A 22,435-nucleotide genomic window follows, 5' to 3' on the forward strand; every position below is an offset into this window, starting at 1 on the left:
GCTCTCCTCATGGCGCCACCCAGCCACAGCAAGGCCCATCTGGCACGGCGGCCATTGCCGGGAGTTCCGATGCTCCAGGATGATGAGCAACCACTCCAAGGCTTGCACGAGGAGGTCACAGCTCAGGTATCAGAATTTAGTAATGAAGGTCAAACCCCAGAGCGGGACCGGGGAGAGCCAAAAGGAGGAGGTGATTATGCAACAAAGCTAAATTGCAAAACCAACATAACCAGGAGGATAGTGGGGGCCAACATAAGCAAGGACACCAAGAGAGGGAAAGGAGAGGGCGAGGGGGAACAAGCAAGGAGAGGAGAGGAGAGGAAAGGAAAGGAAAGGAAAGGAGGGGAAGGAAATGCAGCCCCGGAAAGAAGGAAGGTTGCAATAGCTCGGGGCCCCGTGCTCGCCACGCACGTATCCACAAAAGAGTTGTGGACCCCCTGGGAGTGGGAGGGGGGGGGGGGGGGGGGGGAGGGAAGGTAGTGACCCAAGGGACCCCTTCCTAGCAAGAGGAGCCGAAGAAGACTTACGTTTCGCCAGCTGAGAAGTGGGGACTGGTGTCCCCGATGGTTGGGGGGACTGTGCTCCCAAGGTAGGTGGTGTGGGAGCAGCAGGGAGGGAAGTCCCTCCACCAACAAGAGGGCGGGTGTAGTCTTATGACTCTGAAAGCCAACTGGAACTCACAGAACTGATGCGGCATAAGACTTGGTCATAGCCGCAGGACGTGGCCCTCAAATTTCCTCTTAGCCTCAGTGTAGGTCAGTCAGTGCAGGGGCTTTTATTCCATGATTTTCCTTTCGCGCTGTAAAATCCTGCCGTCTGGTGAGCAAGGGGAATGATGCTCTCCGCAGTTGCCCCAGATGGGAGGTGAGGCACATGGAGTATTGGGATGGGATGGACGTCCACAATCTCAACTCATGATGCTGGAAATACAGCGAGAAGACATACGGCCGAACTTCCAGCACTGCATTGGGGGAGAGATATATGTCTTGACATCACAGCGGTAGACCATCACCTTGACCTTCTCAGGTAATTTGTCACCCTTAAACGCCCGTGGCAACCTGATTATCCCTCGGACCCCGATGGATGTGTCGGATGAAATGAACTCCTCGTCGCTTTAAGTTGGGGTGCAGCTCTTCATCGGACTGCAAAAGAAAGTCCCTGTGGAATACAATACCCTGGACCATACTTACACTCTTATGAGGTGTGATGGTAACAGAAACATCTCCCTGCATGTAACAAGCGAGCAATGCCTGTGACTGAACAGAGGATCCCGTTTTTATCAAGACTGACCATGACCGCATTTTGGACAAGCTCTTCACCACCCCAAACTTGCTCTCTAAATGCTCTAAAAAAAACTGAGGCTTTATCGAGACAAAGAACTCCCCATCAGCTCTCGTGCATATGAGGTGCCAGGACGAATAAGGTTCGCTGCCATCCTTAGCCTGGCATTCTTCCCATGGTGTGGTCAGGGAAGGGAATTATTTAAGATCATACTTCCCTGCACTGTACCCTTGGAAAGCTTAGAGACTGCTGGTGTTTGATCACCAGCAAGTGATGACTTGGTATGCTTCATTGCGTGTCATCCGTAGACAGTGGCTCCTCTTCAGACAGAAGGGTTGAAGGGGAAGTAAGAGGGATAAAGAGAGAGGACTGGAGAGGTCTAGGAAAAGATGTAGATTTCGGGAGAGTTCCCAGAATCGCAGGTCAGGGGAGATTTGCTGGATGGGATGAGAAGGGAAGCCTGGCTCCGAAAGCTTCCCTAATTATAATCTTTTAAGTGTGTGTTCTGCTGCTGCCTGGTGGATAGATTTTTTTATCTATCCAATTACTTTGTATGTATCACAATAATCCAAAAGTTATTCAACTGACAAATAACTCAGATGTGAATGGAAAGTGCTAATAATGATGCTTAAAATAAAAGGAAAAGCTGGTAATTCAAAACTTCAATGAACTGCATGTGCATTTGTCAGAAGCCATAAATTACAATGAGTAGTCATTACCAGCACTAATCTGACGTGCAAAAACTGCTAGGATTCCACCACAGACCTGGGGTAGAAACTTTCAAAACTTTGTGGAACAAGCAAGAACTCAAAAAAGTACATAAAACGAAAATGAGTATTGGGGTCTGATGTCCAACTGATGCTAAGGGCAACAGAGGTTGAAAATGTCAATTAATCAATAAGTGAGCACTCTGTGACAATAAAAAGAAATTACGTTTTAGTGGTGTACAGCTAGGTGAAGCCCCTTTTAGATAGAACAATGATACTTAAATCACAATACTTTACTTACAAGGCCCATCCATATCGTCCATTCACCCATACTGACAAATCCCTTGCAAGCACATCATTTTTAAAAGCACTAAACCATTCCTTACTCAAAGAAAATTCATCAATGAAACTGAAAATGTTAATTCACCTTTTTTTCCCTTCAAAATGGACTACCTACTTTTTACTAGCGCATCATTTGGACAAGTGTACAGCATTTAATTTTGGTTATTACTGTGAAAGATGTTCTAAAATGGTACAGTTGCTAACCGTTTAGAACCATTTTTAATATTTTACGTACACCTGACAGTAAAAAAAGTTATGGTGACTGAAATTTGCCTTGTTCATCAAGTTCCACAGTAGCCACTCACATTACAGAAGACACAGTACTGCTCACAGTCTGACATCTGCTTTTTCTATTGTTAAGGTCATTCCTGATAGATATTCCTAGATATATTACAGTAGTTTCTCTTTCTGGCAATTTGTCACCAATAGTGTAGTTGTACAGTTGTGGATTTCTTTTCCTATGAATGCACAACATGTCACTTTCATTTATATTCAGGGTCGACTGCCAGACCCTGCACCATTCATCAATGTTTTGCACATTGTTACTGTATTCTGGTTTTGCTACCTTATCATCATCTGTGAACAGCCTTGAAGAGCACTTTAGAATCTCACAGGTATCTCATCTGTCCCCATGCCTTTCCACTACAAAGGGACTACAGTAGTTGTTTTATTCTGGGATGATTTATCTCAATATCTGCCATTTCAAAGTTCATACGATGACCAAAAAAGAGGGATCATATTACACTCTCCCACAGCAAAACAATTTCAGATGACTGAATTCAGTATTTCAGACTTGTGTCTGTCATTTTCATTTGGTGCCATTATGGTTACAGAGTGACTCCTAGCAAATAATATTTACTGGATTCATTATTTTTATCTATAAAATATGAAATTAACAGAATAAACAGTTCACAGTTCTCGATACGATTTTTTTCAGCCTTAAAAGGGCACAGTATGCAGTTTCTTTATCACTTAATGCCCTGTCCAAAAGTCTTCCACTTCAGGGAGCATCTGAATTTTGCATGAAAGAGTCTATGAGGCGAATAATAAATCTCTAATTTCCTGCCACCCCCTCCAGGGCAGCTATGGCAATTCCCAAAAGTCAATCGTAGTTCTTGGTACATAGTTGGAATTATTTTCTCACAGTTCCAGTGAGAAAATAAATCTCATTCTATTCTAAAAACCAGTCTAGCACCATTGTTGTCACCAAAGAGTGATCCTGTTAGAAACAGAGGAATCTTACTAGATACAGTTGTCACACTGATGGGATCACAATATTACCTATAATATGAGTATGCTAGGAAGCATCAAGTTGATCATCTTTCCTCGGAAGCAACTCGAGTCTACGGGAACACATCAACCCCCAAACTGCCAGTCACATGACCACTCACATATACATTCAGAATGAAAACTGGATGTATTTTTAGACTGAAACAAACATTGTGCAGCCTACATACTCTTATTAGTCCACCATTTGATGTAGAAAATACAAATTCTATCTGAAAATATTACATTCAACCATTTGTGATAGGTATTTTTCTCAGCAAACGATCATCACAGAACTTTCTCTTGATTACCACATATTTCCTTTCTAGTCCAGTCTCCCAAAGGCAGTGCTGAAATGTGTCAAACAAACTGGAAAATGTGCTAATACGTCTTAACTACATCACATTCAGAAATGGATTTTGCCGTGATATGTCAACAACTTCATTATCATGGACCAGTATTGTTACACACCAACATCTAGTTTCTACATGCCTACTGGAGACTCCAATACCGTAATATTGTGTCATCTATCATTTCACAGTTTTAGACAGGAGCAGTTTTGCATAATATTTCATGTTGTACTTTCCCTTCAGCAAGATATGAATATAATCTGGAAAAATGGGATGCTGTATTTCATTCGTGTCAGTGGTGTATCACACTTCAATACCGGATGTAATTTTCTGCCATCACTTTTTGTGCAGTCAAGTGTACAATGACATGCTTACTAAAATGGAAAAAAAAGAAGAATGATGTGCTAAAACAGTAACACACATGTTGTGCTCAGCAACACCACTTAAACACAGGAAACTTATATTCTGATGATGAAACTAGCCAATTATGAAATTATTGTGAATGAAATTAAATCTTTTCTATAAGTTTATAAACATAGATGCACAAAAGAGCTTTCACAATAAACAAAATAACCACCAAGCAAATATTTCTCCCTGTGACAGTAATCCGGACCAGTCTTTAAACAACTGAATGTTTAAAACTACTGCATCATGAAAAATATTACCATTAGAAGTAGTTTATCTTACCTATAGGAAATATTGAATCCTGTCATGTTGTATGCAACATCACTGTAAAAATGCAATAAAGCTGAACCAGACTTTGCTACCACTTCAGGAATTTTTCTGATGGTATAACCATCTTTGTACATAAGACCACTGAAACAGAATTACACAATTCATGTTAACATTTTCTGTGAAGTAACTCTTACAAATAATTAAGATCTACAGCTGTCATTACATGAACCAATATCTAAGTTTCCCCTCAAGATTTGCCCCCTCCTGTATAATCTGTCTTTAATTTTAATCAAATAAATGAAGAATTGTAATGTTCACATTTAGAGGCAGCAGATCAGTCATTTGTTAGGTCTCACAGTTTCAGTACCAGTTAGCATGCAATTCTCATTATTATTCTGAGTAATCAATTTTCTGACTGGTTTCATGTGGCCCACCATGAATTCCTCTTCTGTGCCAATCTTTTCATCTTCAGGGTAGCACATGCAACCTATGTGCTAAATTATTTGCTTGATGTATTCTAATCTCTGCTGTTCTCTACAGTTTTCGCTCTCTACAACTCCCTCTATACTATGGAAGTTATTCGCTGATGTCTTAAATCTGTCCTCCTTGTCAGTGCTTTCCATATACTCATTTCCTTGCTGATTCTGCAGATTAGATTAGATTAGATTAGATTAATACTTGTTCCATATATCATGAATACGACACTTCGTAATGATGTGGAACGTGTCAGGTTAATAAAATATGTCTGTACAAGAAATTACATTACACAAAATATTGCATGACACTAATGATTAAGTTTTTTTTCTTAGTTTATATCTAAAAATTCAGCCAATGAGTAGAAGGAGTTGTCATCTAGAAATTCTTTTAATTTATTTTTAAATGTTAGTTGGCTATCTGTCAGGCTTTTGATGCTGTTTGGTAGGTGCCCAAAGACTTTTGTGGCAGCATAATTTACCCCTTTCTGTGCCAAAGTCAGATTTAACCCTGCATAGTGAAGATCATCCTTTCTCCTGGTGTTATAGGTATGCACACTGCTATTACTTTTGAATTGGGTTGGATTATTATCAACAAATTTCATAAGGGAATATATATACTGTGAGGTTACTGTGAGGATCCCTAGATCCTTAAATAGATGTCTGCAGGATGACCGTGGGTGGGCTCCAGCAATTATTCTGATTACACGTTTTTGTGCAATGAATACTTTTCTACTCAACGATGAATTACCCCAGAATATGACGCCATACGAAAGCAGTGAATGAAAGTAGGCATAGTAAGCTAATTTACTGAGATTCTTATCACCAAAATTTGCAATAACCCTAATAGCATACGTAGCTGAACTCAGACGTTTCAGCAGACCATCAATGTGTTGCTTCCAGTTTAACCTCTCATCAATGGACACACCTAAAAATTTTGAAAATTCTACCTTAGCTACAGACTTCTGTTCAAATTCTATATTTATTACTGGAGTTGTGCCATTTACTGTACGGAACTGTACATACTGTGTTTTATCAAAATTTAAAGAGAGTCCGTTTGCTGAGAACCACTTAATAATTTTGTGAAAAACATCATTTATAATTACATCACTTAGTTCTTGGTTTTTGGATGTTATTACTATACTTGTATCATCAGCAAAAAGAACTAACTTTGCATCTTCATCAATGTGCAATGGTAAGTCATTAATGTATATCAAGAACAGTAAAGGACCTAAGACCGAACCCTGTGGGACCCCGTGCTTGATAGCACCCCAGTTTGAGGAATCAGCTGTTGTTTTAACATTACACGAACCACAGCGACCCTCCCCATTCCTTACCTTACCAGAACACCTCATTTTTAACTTTCATCAGTAGCTTTTGTCTGCAGCACGGCTGCTCTTCTGTTCCAATTTTTCCACAGCCCACGTTTCGTTACCAGAAATGCTGGAGTCCAATGTATATTCTAGGAAATTTCTTCCTCAAATTAAGACCTATGTTCGATACTAGTAGACTTCTCCTGGCGAGGAATGCCTTTTTTTTTCCAGTGGTAGCCTGCCTTTTATATCCTTCTTGCTCCATCCATTTGCTGCCCAGGTAGCAGAACTCCTTAAATCCGCCTACTTCACGATCCCAAATTCTCACTACTCTCATTTTTGCTACTTCTCATTACTTTCATCTTTCTCTGATTTTCTATCTATCCATATTCTGTACTCATTAAGACTGTTCATTCCATTCAACCTACCCTGTAATTCTTCTTCACTTAGGTTAGCTATGTCATCAGAGAATCTTGTCATTGACATTCTTTCACCCTGAATTTTAATCCCACTCTTGATCCATTCTTTTATTTCCATCAGCGTTTCTTTGATGTGCAGATTGAACAGTAAGGAATAAAGACTACATTCATGTCTTAAACTTCGCTCTTGTTCTTATAATCTTGTTGTTCCCTCTTGATTCTTGTACCTATTGTATATTATCTGTCTTTACCCATAGCTTACTCCTAGTTTTCTAAGCATTTTGAACATCTTGCACCATTTTACATCGTCAAATGCTTTTGTCCGGGTCAACAAATCCTATGAACATTTCTTGACTTTTCTTCAGTCTTTCTTCTATCAACCACTATGTCAGAACCACCTTTGTGTTGTCTTTACCTTTCCTAAAGCCAAACCAACCATCATCTAATACATCCTGATTTTTATTTTTCATTCTTCTGTATATTATTCTTGTCAGCAACTTGGATGCACGAGCTATTAAGCTAAATATACAATAATTCTCACATTTGTTGGCTTCTGTTATCCTCTGAGTTCTGTGGATAATGTTTCTCCTCCAAAAGTCCGATGGTAAATTGCCATTCTCATACATTCAACACACCAACAAGAATAGTTGTTTCATTGTAACTTCTCCCAATGATTTTAAAAATGGAATGTTATCTATCCCTTCTGCCTTATTTAATCTTTAGTCTTCCAATGCTCTTTTAAATTCTGATACTGGATCCTCGATCTCCTCCCTGATGGTTACTGTTTCTTCTTCTATCATGACATCAGACAAGTCCTCTCCCTCATAGACACTTCCAATGTAATTTTTCCACCCACTCGCCCTCTTCTCCGCATTTAACAGTGGAACTCATACTGCACTCTTAATGTTAATGCCCTTGCTTTTAATTTCAAAGAACGTTTGACTTTCCTATATGTTGATTCAGTCCTTCCAGCAATTATTTCACTTTCGATTTCTTCACATTTTTCACATAGCCATTTCACCTTAGCTTCCCTGCAGTTCCAATTTATTTTATTCCTAGGTGACTTGCATTTCTGTATTCCTGAATTCACATGAACATATTTGTACCTCGATCTTTCGTTGATCAACCAAATTATTTCTTTTGTTATCCATAGTTTCTTTGCAGCTACCTTCCCTGTACCTTCATTTTTTTCCCCAACTTCTGTGATTGCCCTTTTTAGAGATGTCCACTCTTCTTCAATTAAACTGCTTACTGAGCTATTCATTATCACAGTATCTACAGCCTCAGAGAACTTCAAGTATATCTCCTCATTCCTTAGAACCCCCATATCCCATTTCTTTGTGCATTGATACTTTAAATCTCTTCCTGACCATGATGTAATATAACTAGAATCTCCAGTACCTCCTGGTCTTTTCCAAGTGTACCGCCTCCTCATGTCATCCTCGAGTAGTGTATTCGCTACCTATATCTGAAAATTATTGTAGAACCCAGTTAGTCATTCTCCTATCTCATTCCAATGAGCAAGCCCATATTCTCCCATAAACCTTTCTCCTACTCTTTCCCCTACGATCACAATCCAATCCCCCTGTAACTATTAGATTTTCATCTCAGTTAATCTACTGAATTGCACTGAACTGCCCATTCAATGTCTTCAAATACTTTCTATCTCTTCATCCTCTGCTTGCACCAGCTGTACATATACCTGAACTATTTTTTTGTTCTATGGCACAGAAACAATGAGCATCATACGTCCCCATATCACAACTGAAGAAAACACACACACACACACACACACACACACACACACACACACAAACCTACCATTTTCATCACCCAATGGACTGCAATGACACCCTGATCAGAGAGGTATGTTTGGATTTCTGCCTCAGTCAGACCATTGAGCAGCCTAGTGTAAATTTATACCACAGGTAGAATTCAGTATTTGGCATGAATAGGATAGTTGTGGAGGAGAGAAGCTGCAAGCAGTTGTGCTTGAGAATCAGAAGTGGTCTGCAAAAATCCAAGTTCCATTGCATAAACAAGACCAGGATTTCACAGGGCCAGCAATTGCATCAACACCTTTCTCAATAATAAACGGATTTACTGAAGCAAAGGGCTGACTGTCTTCAGTATGTGAAACCATGAGGAACCATGGTGCAGCTGGGAGTGTCTTTGAATCATTTACCATGTTCCATTTATGTTTCATAAAAATTGACTGTAAAGAAGGTGACTAGTTCATTGCGAGAAAATCCCCCCGACTGCCAATGTCTCCGATGGCACAATCCTTCCAACTGGGGGACCCCTTCAGAAAGGGGTGCATCCATCTTAGGTGATTGTTCATAACTCAGGTCACACCTCTGACACATCTGCCAGAGGGACAAGTGGCAATTTGGAAAGGTAGATAGCTCAGGTAGTCACCTCTCCCTGGGCCTGGCCTGTACCAGGGAGTACATGAGAACCCTAGCTGTCAACCTACGGAACGAAGAAAGAAAAAAAAGTAACAAAAAATACTGTAGAGACTGTTCTGACATCGACCACTAAAAGTGCAGAACACAATTCCAAAAATATACCACACACGTTCCCCAGGGGAGGGGAAAAAGAACAGCAGAAGGCTAGACATGCAGCACAGAAGGGAATATGTTGCTGCAAAGGCTGGGGGGCCGAGATAGCCAATAACGAACCTGCCAAAGAGCGGTGAGCCCTTTGGGGAGTGAACTATTGTTTATGGTGTTGGTTTGTTGTTGATTCTGATGAGAACAACCCTTTCACTGAACTGTGCACACTTTGCCCAACCTTTCTATTCATGATGAATTCTACTCTCCTTATACCATTTTATGTTCCTGTTGACATTACTCTACACTTATCTAACCAGAAATCCTTGTCTTCTTTCCAAGTTACTTCACTGACCTCCACTATATCTCCACTGAGCCATTGCATTTCCCTTTTACAGGTCTTCTAGTTTCCCTACTGCTTTCAAACATCTGACATTCAACATCCTGACTAAGAAAACATTACTCTTTTGTTGATTATGCTACCCTTTTCTCGTGATCAATTCCCCTTCGGCAGCCCCTCGCAGACATCTGAATAGGGGACTAGTCTGGAATCTTATGCCAATGAAGAGACCATCCTGACTTTTTTCAATGACAAGCCATTTGCCCCGTGGATACACATAAGTGTGTCTTTAATGCATTTTTTTTCCACTGCCTTCTGCATCTTGATGCTACTGATCATTGCTGATTCTTACACCTTTGGGGGCAGTTTTCCACCCTAAGGCGAAAAGAATGCCCTGAGCCTCTGTCCACTCCTACGCCCTCTTTGAAAAGGCTGCTGCCAGCAGAACGAGGGTGACTTCTTATGCCCGGAATCTCTGGCTGCCAACGACGATCATTTTTATTAAAAATTTAAGCAGTGCAAAGCTCGAATCCTGGACTTTTGATTACTAGTTCAAGATGTTAGCCCTAGACCACAGGTGCACTCCATGTAACAGAACAAAACCCAGCATAAGTGAAACAAGTTAAAGAAATAAAATTTATAGTAAACATTCTCAAGTATCTAACAGTAAATTCAGTATACTGTTTTGAAGTTAACTTCTATTCTGGTGGCCAAGCACCACTGGACAAGTTTGAAAAAATGCTAAGCAGTAACTGTGCATGTGGATCTTCTGAACAATGCTCGCCCAACGGAAGTGAAGAAAGAAAACACACGAGCACAAGAGGGCATGCTGTTTCTGCACAACTGTCGTCTCATAGGAAGTGACTAATAACTGCCTTTCCATGCTTTTCGAAAGACTCTTTATATTCAGTTCTGCCTTTACTCTGTTCTTATTTGCTTGTAATTTTAAGATTAAATGTATATTTTCATGCTTTGCCTGACTATTGGCCTTGCTTTAGCAGCAGCAGCAGCCTCATTTGTCAACAAATTTGAACACTTTCTCAGGTTCATACTGTTAATCTGTGGAACAACTTGTGGTCCATTTTATCTCCATATTATCCATGAACAGGAATCCAAAGCCTAAGCATACTAATGCTATGCTATGCTGACAGTATGTAAAGTGCACAAAAACGCAGATGGCGCCTGTCCAATACTTCATTTACATTCCTCTTATGTCTAACAAATAACTGTGTATAGTAGGAACTTGCATAAAGAATTGACATCTTCGAAACTTTTCTCTTCACTTCCTTGCAACCATTCTAACCATTTTCGGAGGAGCCAGTCAGCCTCACCAACAGTTTGTAGCCATAGACAGAAACAATTAAAAATAAGTCAATCGATAATTAATCTTCTCACATTTCATTCTTGTCCTCAGCACTGAGAGTTACACTCTACACTATTTCAGAGAATACTTACCTGAACACAGCGAGCAAGGGCGCATCAACACTGTCGCCATCAAATATATACAAGTGATCCCAGCCGCATTCAGTGGCAAACTCCTCGAGATGCAACCGGATTGTGGTATTTGGTATACCACCTGCATCTACAAGCCAACTACATTTCACATCAATTGAGTAATTTCCATGACCATCATGTATGTGACCTGATGAGTCTGGTAATCTGAAAATAAATTCCAACAAGCATAACTAAGTTAAATTATTCTTTCAATAAACAAGTAATGTTTTATGTATGAACAACTACTGTAAAGACAAACAATGAACAATGCTGCAACACAGCTTTGGTAACCAAAGACCATGGGCAGAAACAAGAAAGGAGGGGGGTGGGAATATGAAAAATACAAAAGCAAGCAAATGTCAATGACAGACAACTCCTCTCACTATCTTCCTCTCCTTCCCCTGCTCTGTATCTAACACAGTCAACTATAAATGACATGACAGAAGGTTTTTTTCACCTTAATTAAGGTTTCTTCCCCAATTCATTCACAGACTAATCCTAGAAAGAACAATTCCTTCAACATTTAGGCACGAGCTGCTCCTAATATAAATCTGTCTTAACTACCTCTACCTCTAAACCCACACTTCCCAAGTCATCTTATAGAGAAAGTGTGTCACAGTTACCACTACCATCTCCTTGCTTTCTCACTTAATTTGCAAGTTGTCCACAAGAGAAACTATTATTGGTAGGCCTCCATATTTACTTGAATTTATGTACGTTTCCATAATCATCAGATCGCAAGATTTTTGCAAGAGCAAGCCACACACTGTTTGATTCTTCTTGACATATTGGCTCTAGGACTGTTAACAGTTACTCATACACACACAAAAACAAATCATGCGAAACCCAACTCTCACTTTTCTCAGATGATATACTGAAAGCCAATGAATTAAGGCAGTCAGGTAGCTGTAGTATTTCTTGATTTCCGAAAAACATCAGCCTCAATACCACACCTATGCTTATTGTCAAAAGTACAATTATGCGTGTCATCAAGAGAAATTTGTGACTGGTTTGAGGATTTTTTTGTGAGAAGGATACAGCTAGTTATCTTGGATGGAGAGTCATCCACAGATGTAGACATAACTTTGGGTGTACTTGAGGGAAGTGTGTTAGGTCCCTTGCTCTTCATGTTATATATAAGGGACATTAAAAAAGAAATGAGCTGGAGGCATAATTACAGGAACCAGTACCTGTAAGCTAGAATTATTGACCCTGGCTGTTGTGACACTTGTCCCACTGTGACACAAGGCAGTGACTGGCTGTCTCATAAAATTCCCGGGGCAGTAATGTTAACCAGTTCCACACACACAGTTGGGCATCGTCGTTCCAGGTGAATCGTTTGCCCCTCAGAATCTTTTTAAGGGGACCAAAAATGGCGTTCCAGACTGTATGGAGATTGGCCAAGACCCTCCCATTTGAATTTCTGCAGAAGTGCCATGACAATGTTCGCCATATGAGGCTTTTCATTGTCGTGGAGCAGAATGACCTCACAGGTGAGATTTCCTGGTCGTTTTGATTAAATCACTTGGTGAAGGGTGGTCAAGGTTTGCGAGTTTCATGCAGGGCATTCACTGTTGTCACACGCTGCAGAAAGTGAATCAGAAGTGGGCCATCTTGGTCAAAGACGATCATCAGCATAACCTTTCCTGCACTCATGTGGATGGCCTTGGCTTTATTGTTGGTGGTAACCCTGGATGCTTCCTCTGGAGACTTTGTTGTTTTGAGTCTGTTTCGAAGTGATGACACCATGACTCATTTCCAGTGCCAGGAACGCATTCCCTTCCCGAGCATAGTGCTGCAGATGAGCAAGACAGTGGGCCATCGACATGCTTCCTGGTGTGGTTGAAGACTCTGGGGGCACCGATTGGGCACACACTTTGCACATGTGCAGTTGTTCCTTCACGATGGTGTGAACACTTCCAATGCTCAATCCGGCCATGGCAGCTATGACTTTCAAGTCACTCAGTTGTCCTGGGTAAAGAGTGCATCCACCAGCTGGACGATGTCATTGTAGTGCAGTGTGGTGCTCCAGATCGTACATCATTGGCTAACGACACCCCTCCTTCCCTGAAGCGCTTGTGTCATGCCTTGACCCTTGCAAGGGACATTCAATGTTTGCCATAAACTTTCGACATATGTCAATGAATGTCCATTCCTCCTACTCCTTCCGCTGTCAGAAAATGAGCAATACCTCTTTGCTCTTATTTTGATGCCTCCATGTCAGTTTGCAATGCGTCTGGCATCGCTGGATGATTGACGCATGCTGCTGCTAGCTCTGTATAGTCAAGTGATGTGCACGCATGCTCTCTAGCGACGGGCTGTGAACTTCCATGCTCTGGTCGGAGCCAAATCTCATTACACACACCACTATATTACCCTCCTGTCACTGGTTTGCAGATTCCAGGCTCCAGCTCATTTCTTTTTGAACGCGCCTTACACTAATGACATTGCAGACAATATTAACGGTAACCTCAGCCTTTTCATAGATTATGCAGTTATCAAATATGAAGTAAAGTCTAAAAAAAAAATTTTGACAAATTTTCAGTCAGATCCCGATAAGATTTTGAAGCGGTGCGCAGACTAACAACTTGCTTTGAATGTTCAGAAATGTAAAATTGTGCACTTCACAAAATGAAAAACTGTGGTATCCTATGACTACACATCAACGAGTCACAAATGGAATCAGTAAACTATACAAATACCTGGATGTCACCCTTTGTAGGGACATGAAATGGCATGATCGCATGGACTCACTCATGGGTAGAGCAAGTAGCAGATTTCAGTTTACTGGTAGAATACTAAGAAAAATGCAACCAGTCTACAAAGGAGATAGCTTACTAATCACTCATGTAATTCATCCTAGAATGTTGCTCAAGTGGGCGGGATCCGAACCTAATATGACTAATAGGGATAGTGAACACATACAGAGAAGGGCAGCACAAATTGACATATAGGTCTGTCTGACCCACAGGAAAATGTCACAGAGGTGTTGAAGAACTGAACTAAGGAAGGAAGATTGTATTTAACACCCTGTCGAATCGAGCTCATTTTAGATGGAGCATAACTGACATACTTATCAAAACATTATCTACTAGTACTTTGGTATCTGGAATAACAATAAACTCAAGCAAGGGCAGCATATCACTTTGTAATTTGCATCTCAATTGTGATGTTTCGAAATGAATGTCGCCTTAGACATTAACAGTGTTAGAAGGTTGGCATAACTGTATTCGAGCATATGTTGTATCGGGGAAACCACTGGTTTCCAGACCCATAGTTATTGAGGATTATTTGCTACTTTCACTCCCACTTTCATTTGCACCTAAAATAGTCGAATACCCTGTACCCACCGAGTGATCTGCCCATCTGTCCTCTGAACAAACTTGAAAACATGACTTAACGTGTGCCTTTTTTCAAATAATTTGGAATGCTTTGTTGCTCCCATAATCTACAATGAATTGCTGCTAGAAGGGTAAGAATTCCTTTCACATAATTAATATTACATAATGATACACATATTCTATAAGCTCCAATTTCTTTTTTTGTTGAGTGAAAACAGTTGCCTTCAAAGTCGATAGACTTGGGCAAACACATGTCAAGGACTATTTTAACAGTGGGTAGCTGGACTATAATGCAGAAGATCACTGGCCATCAATGCAGGGAAAACAGCAGTTGGTAAGCAGCCGCACCATCAAAAATCATCTCCTCACTAAGGAGTACCACATTTACAGCTTTGCACTTTTACACACATCTACTCAAAGCATGACACATGGGACTATGATTCAGTATGGATCTAACAAAAATGCCAACAAATGTTGAAAACATGAAAAATTCTCATCTGGACTGAATGAATCACACATTGGTGCACACATAAAACACAGTAGGACAATGAAAGCCTCAAGAGCCAATAACTTTTACTTGCTAACACATTCATCTATGCAGTCCTTCATTTCATAAATCCCAAATTGTGTCAAAACAGTTTGAAGAAGTCTCTATCATTTAGTACCAAAATCCTGCTCTCCCTCCTCCCCCAAAAATGACTGCAATTCTTTGAGCACACCATGCCTTCTAGCAAAAAGTGCATACTGGACCAGCTATGACCAACCTTCATTTACACCTATAAGCATCTGTTCAGGTGCTCTAAAAAGACTTCTGGATTCTCATGGAATCGATGCCATGCATCAGTGCCATCATAAAAAAAAGTGTAAATGAGCGAGTGAACTGCTCATATAAAAGTGAATAATGGGACTGGTAGTCTTCCTTCCCCATCCTTATCATAATTGCTGTATGTTCCACCTCTAATTGTATTAAAAGAAAGTTTAATCACAGTTTATAGGCCTTTCCTTTTTTTCCCATCTACACAAACCTTGAAACTTCCTTTCATATTGAAAGTTTGTGACAGACTGAAACTGAAAACCAGATTATTAACTTTTCCTTTCTTTCCATCAACACAAACCTTGAAACTTCATTTCACACTGAAAGTTTGTGACAGACGGAAATTCAAAACCAGATTATTAACTAAATTTTCCAAGCGAGAGTCAGCATCCAACCCAAAGCTTCAATTTTTTAGTGACAGTAATTTTATTAGCACCTTAATGCAAAACATTTTTGGGTATGTACACTATTATCGGCCAATCTTTCATCCACTACTGAAAAAAACCCTTTCTTAAGGCTTCACGGTAAAAGTTATGTATTGTACCCTCCTTGCATTTTTCAATGTGGTGCAGAAGTAACATAGAAGTAAAAATTAGGCTTCACTATCTGTCAATCTCTTGCCGCAACATTTGTTGGCTTCACCAACTTACAACTAAATTGTCATCTTTCAACCTAATCCAGGCCTCAGGGTGCACTACAGATCAGTTGGATGCAATAGGTAGCTTTGGCTGGTCTTCAAATACCATGATCTTCAACTTTACGTATGGAAATATGCAGTGCTTTTTTTCTCAAAAAAAAAAAAATTTCGGGGGTACTCCGACATTGGATATAAGGCAGTGAAAATAGCTTATAACTGAAGCATGGGATACCACCCATCTGCTTTTAGCCATGACGTCATCAACATGTCGAACTACAGAAAAAATGGTATTCGACTCTTCAGTTGACTTTAGTACAGCTCAAATGAAGCAGGCGATACCGAGAAACACCCAAACATACAAGAGAATGTGGTATCAAACGCTTCAGTTTACATCACCTCAAATGAAGCATGCCATTCCCATCAACCCCTGAACAATAAAAGAAAATGGGTATCGCATACTTCAATTGACCTATAATATAACTGAAATGAAACAGGTCAGTCCAATCAAGAGTGCTCACGTTTACAGTTTCACTTTCATCACCCACTGATGTTGAACTTCCTGACTTTTCACTCGCACATGAATTACTGACAGTTTTTGGTTTTTTAAACGCAGGAGAACAAGTAAAATAATAGTTTGTTAGTTTTCTGCTCAGCTCTCACCACCAATTTAACTTCCAAGTTGCAATGAAAGACAGGACACATTGTAAAACTTTGCACAACTGACAAAAATATAAAAGCAAATGCAAATGAATGAAGAACAACAAAACAAAGATGGCAATGAATCGTGAAGGATCATGGTAGTGGGACTGTAGAGACACCTATAGGTAGCTCAGCATTTGAGCATATGTATATTCGTTTAACACTACCATTACCCACTATTAGCGGGTGAGGGCACTACATGCTTGTCGAACTGGCTGCCAGCGATTCAGTTGTCTAGAATGGTTGCCGCAGCTTTGAAATGCTTGAATCAGTCAATGACATCACTTTTCACACCACAAACTGCACTGGTATCATACGTATTGCAATTACTAACACGAAAAAATGAAATAAAAATTTTACGTCCGTGAAATAAATCTTTGGCACTCGTCTAAAGTTATCAACATCGCAAAAAAATTACTTTGTTGACAAAAAAGTTTACGGGCATGCATCACCCAGTGTTCGCCCAGAAAAACAGCACTGGAAGTATGTACAACCTGTTTCATGAAGTCCACTCATCTTCTATCAGGCCATTTCCAAGGTCATCTATTGCAAGAAAAAACAGAAATATTTCTTTAGTTTGTCTTTTTGTTAGTCTGCTGTGTGTCCATGATACAATAAAAGCAATGTTAATCTTCATTGCTTTTCTCTTAGCAGGATTACTACACAACATCTTGACTTTACTGTGGTTAAGTTTCAACCCTATATACTGTATGGAATTTTCCCATTAATTACTGAAGTGATCACCTGTAATGTGCACATGACTCATATGATCTATAATACAAAATACAAACACATTAGACTTCACGGAGTGGATATTCTGCAGCTTCCTCTTAAAAGTCTGTCATGAAATCATGAGCCATACTATTTTTCTGCTTACTAATTCCATGAACTGTTCACGTGCCTACTATTTCTAACTAATCACCATAGTCTTGAGATTCATTTTCCATAATGCAGGTTTTGGATGGGCCTAATTTCTCTATCTTCAAAACTGTTAACAATAGACTTTCAAAGCAGTGATTAATTACAAGGAGACTCCAATATGCCGAAGAAAAAGTTTATGATATAAAATGCTTAGCACAAGAACGTCCTTCCATGTAATATTGTTTTATTTCTTTGTATTAAATATTAAAAACTTAAAAAACAAAGCTTTTCTGAAAACTAATAATTTGGAGAATCAAGTCAAAACAATGAGGGCTAGGGCCTATACTGAAGAGGGATACTTGGCGATTTCATAATTAATGAGAATGACAACATAATACAAGACAGCACATACACAGTTAACATTATCAGTAACACTTCTTGGACAGCCACATTAGATTGGCACAGACATCTCAAAATAGACTATATATCTGAATGAAGAGACACACCGAGGAAGAGTAGATGACTCATGTCTGCACAAGTAACTGCCACTTTACAGGTTCGAAATAGATGTAGAATAACATGTCACAGTAAAGATGTCAGCTTTACTTTGTTACCTTTATAACAGCTTAAACACAACAAGCTGATCAATCTATTGTCAATTCTGAAAATGATTCTGTGACTGCAGATTTTTCATAAAGCATATACACATTACTGTTGTATTTGATTAACAGATTAAGATGCACACTGCAATAGTACTCTACCAATGTTGCTTAAGGTCACTGTGACACACTTTAAAAAGGCTACCAATTTTCGTAAAAATTACTTATCTGCTTTATTATGATCTGGCAACAACCTGAAAAGCTTTGAGCCTCTATTACTTTGTGTCTGGCCACTGACAATCTTCCTGATTGTAAACAATAATAGCCTACTGTATGTAGCATTGCCATTGCCATTATGTAGACGAATGATGTGCTGTTTATTTACTTCATAAAATAGTTAAACTATCAGCAACGTGAAAGTTGGTTTGAGCACCACAGTGTTAGACACTGTCCTACTGGAGTGGTGTGGCATTGCCTTCCCCAGATCTTTGGACTCTCTTAGCCAGCCAGTTATAGGAGGACCTAAAGTTTAACATGGTCTTCAGTTCACAACGTGATGAAAAGCTGGATATACTTTTTCCACAGATCAATTGGGGGGTATGAAAAAATATATTTATCTAAAGGTACCATCAGAGCATTCCCCCCCCCCCCCCTCAACTCGTAATCTTAGGATACTTATTATTAACGCCACCCTGAGACTAATCTTTGAAGGGGAAACAGATGCTCGTGTCTGGTGATGCCATTAACTACTGTAATGTTTGTTACCAGAAAACATAGCGGTGGCCAAACAGTTGATAACACTCTAAATATGTCAATTAGGTTCAGTACATTCCTTTTCTGTATATTACTTTTCGCCGGAATTATGCTTCTAACAATACTGGGGGATGTTAACGTCAATCATTTGTTCTTATACATAAACTTTGATATTCACTTCACAATGTAAATAATGTAGGTCAATAACATGTAATCACATATCGCTTATGCCAATGACAGGTAAACAGCAAAAGTAGATAACTACTATTTTTAATACATACTTTTTTCCGAAATTTACCGCCCTAAAACACTTTAAATATGAGTTTTCTTGAACGAAACAAACAGTGACAACACTATGTCTTAAAGGCTACAGATAACTGAAAAACCTATTAAAAAATCTCACGCCATTTGCTTTCTTGCAATATAAATGACACACACTCCTGGTTGCTTACTACACTTCCAGCGGAAATTTATGTTCCACGTATTACAGACCTAGTTTTGCAGTCATTTACACACCTATATTTGTGGCATTAAAAGCAAGCAGGCAGAGGATAAGCATCTATAAGTTACACTATTTCGTTATTAATAAGTATTTTTCCTATTCTTACCGCACTTTTCCTCCACAAAATTGACAGGAAGGTCCTTGCCACCCATCAAAACAAACACAACCTGTGCCATTCACACATTCCCCGTTCACACACTGTGCACCAGTACAGTTTGTACTCGAAGCTAAATTAAATACACTTGAGTACACTACAATCATACTAAACACGCCACTCGTAAAAACACATTTTCGGCGATATTTCGACTTAAACAAGAATAAAAACATCTGCAAAGCCGCTGCCATCTTGCAACCAACATTTCTGCCATAGATGTAAATAGCTGTACCACTACGAACCCGTTAAAAATCAGTATCCTCCAACGATCTTTAATATAAATCTCAAAACAAAGTGCAATGTCTCTGTAGTCTGTATTGTTAATACTGCCAACGTGCAACGATTGTCATAATGCTTTTTGACTACAAAACGTGGAACGAGAAGTGGCACAGCTTAGAAGACGGCTATACACAATGGAAATTGAATTTCATAGTGAGAACATTTCCTGCGGGATGTAAGATCATACTTAGGTTCATGGAACTGAAACTATCGTAAAATTGTTAGCTGTGAAGCCTACAGTGGAGAATCAACGGGGGACTCATTATCTACCTAGACTTAAGAGCTTATGTCATTTCAGTGCTTTAGTGCTTTTCACTTGTTAACCCGAGAAATGTTCCTCTTTGTTAAGCGAATCCATGGTGTCTTCATTGGTCATCAGACTCAAGATGATTCTAAAGGAGACATTGGCAAACTAAGCACTGCTTTGGAATTCTTTTAGAGGGAACATGTTTATAACGTCTGTGCTTTGTGTGATGGGGAAAACGCCATTAGTAAAAAAAAAAACAATAAAAGTTGCCATTAAAGGATTTATTTATTTACATTTTGTTTGCTTGGAGCCATCTCAATGATGGCTTTAGCAAACGTAAACAATAACAGTATAATAATAATAATTATACTTACAAAACATTGTACATACCGGCACCACAGGCGGTGCTTATATCTGTTTTGTGGATTCACGAGGGCAGGGCCCGCAGCTTCACTCGCTTACACTGTGTGGTCTGCACATATTTTTGTTTTGTTTATTATTTTTCTGTGATCGAATTTAATTTGTATGTTTTTAATCCCACAGCACATGTGTAAATCTACACATTGTGCAAAACAGTGTATTTAATCTACCCAAACTAGGTTGCTACAGGCTGTTAAAATATAGTAAAGCAGTTCCGCATTTAAAATTTGCACATTTAAAAAAATAATCCATTTATATAACCTGATAGACATTGTCCACTTCAGTACAGTCATGTTTTAACAGAAGTTTATTGCAAGCATGTTGAGATTAATACGGCACATAATTTTCGGGTAAAATGTGAGGGAATATTTATTTTTTGATTTGATTTCTCCTTCCTGAGCCATTCGCTATTCACCAGGGGTGCCGGGTACATATGAAAGGCACTAGCGCAAAAAAACTCTTGATCTCTTGCGGGCGGCGGTAGCTGCGGGCTAGTACCGTCCCTCAGCTGGACTCCCGCCTGCAAAGGGTGGGAGAGGCAGCTAGCTATCAGAAAAGGAGCGAGTACGATTTTACTGTTTGGGTTGCATGCTTCACAAAACAAAGCGCCACAGTACATCAGTGCTAACGGGCTTCCTCCTTTCCGGCTGTAGTTCCGCTAATTTGACGAGTCAGAATTTTCGCGCTGCAGTTGCTCGTGCTGTCGGAAGTGTGCAGAAGTGCTAAGGTTAGGTGCGAGTTAATGTTAGTACGAAAGGTGAGAACGCAATCTTGTTGCTGTAAAGTAGCAGTGACAAGACGAAATGACCGACTGTTGGAATCAGATGGCCTTTAACGAAGCTGTGTTCTGTTAGCCTGTGGAGGGTGTAAGATGAAAATAAATTAATTGATGTCAAGTACACCATTGCGCGAGATTAGCCGAGTGGTCAGGGGCGTTGCGGTCATGGACTGTGCGGTTGGTCCCAGAGGAGGTTCGAGTCCTCCCTCGCGCATGGGTGTGTGTGTTTGTCCTTAGGATAATTTAAGTTGAGTAGTGTGTAAGCTTAGGGATTGATTACCATAGCAGTTAAGTCCCATAATATTTCATACACATTTGAACATTCTTTTTTTTTTTGTTGCAATTGATGAGGAACGACATTTGGAGTAAGTTTCATGCTATAGTCCACGCTTCAGACGAAGAACATAGTAATTTTGTCCAATGTAAACAAAATGTTTGTATTCTTTTTTACTCTGTCTCCACCATGAGAAAATGTGTGCTGTGTCAAACAAGGGCGCCCATACTCATGGGTAAGAGGTGGCAGCGCCTCCTGCTCTCTCACTCTTGGGGAAAGGGAAAAAACACAGTGTAGCCAAGTGTTTTTCATTCAGTGAAATGATTTAAAAGTCGGTGTGACGCAGCTTTTCAATAGCGTCAGAACTGACACTTTTTTATGGCTGTTTACAAGGCGCCATTCGTCTTCCAAAATGTTAAAAATACATCATACACCCAGGTCTAGCCCCTCCCCCTTTATAAATCATATGGAAGCCCTCAATATCAAACGAAAACTGGGAACAGAGCAACATCGCGCTTATACCCCAGCAACCAAAAAGCGAGCTCTTTTTGTATTCGTTTGGTCACACTAACTTACGATTATAGGCTAACAGCGAGTTCTGCAGCTAATCATTAATTTCTGTAATTTATTTTAATAATTAATCACCATTTGGAGACTTCACTTCATCCTCATATCTTGTTTTCTGGTATTATCGTTAAACACTGGTAACATCTCAAAAGTGTGTATTTGTATACGACTCTGACTAGATATTAAATCTAAAAGTTTTATCGATATAAATGTACATATAAACGTAACAATATTCGCTGCTAACCTATCAGTCGTTATTTTGGTATACAACTAGCTTCTGTCCCTTAGGCAGGTGACA

At 39.7% G+C, this 22,435-nt stretch overlaps 1 protein-coding gene across 1 annotated transcript in view; it reads right to left on the minus strand.

Moving 5' to 3' along the window:
- LOC126355900 (attractin-like protein 1) overlaps positions 1-20,142 on the minus strand; it is a 278,201-nt gene extending 258,059 nt beyond the window's left edge. Inside the window, exons 1-3 of the mRNA XM_050006409.1 lie at positions 19,525-20,142; positions 11,174-11,377; positions 4,634-4,762 (exon numbers count right to left, since the gene is read on the minus strand). Of these exons, the coding sequence (XP_049862366.1) occupies positions 4,634-4,762; positions 11,174-11,377; positions 19,525-19,763 (572 nt within the window). The 5' untranslated portion in view covers positions 19,764-20,142. The remainder of the gene's footprint in view (positions 1-4,633; positions 4,763-11,173; positions 11,378-19,524) is intronic.
- Between the last annotated feature and the right edge of the window lie 2,293 nt (positions 20,143-22,435).

The sequence above is a fragment of the Schistocerca gregaria genome, chromosome 3, assembly GCF_023897955.1.
Source record: "Schistocerca gregaria isolate iqSchGreg1 chromosome 3, iqSchGreg1.2, whole genome shotgun sequence".
NCBI lineage: Eukaryota > Metazoa > Arthropoda > Insecta > Orthoptera > Acrididae > Schistocerca > Schistocerca gregaria.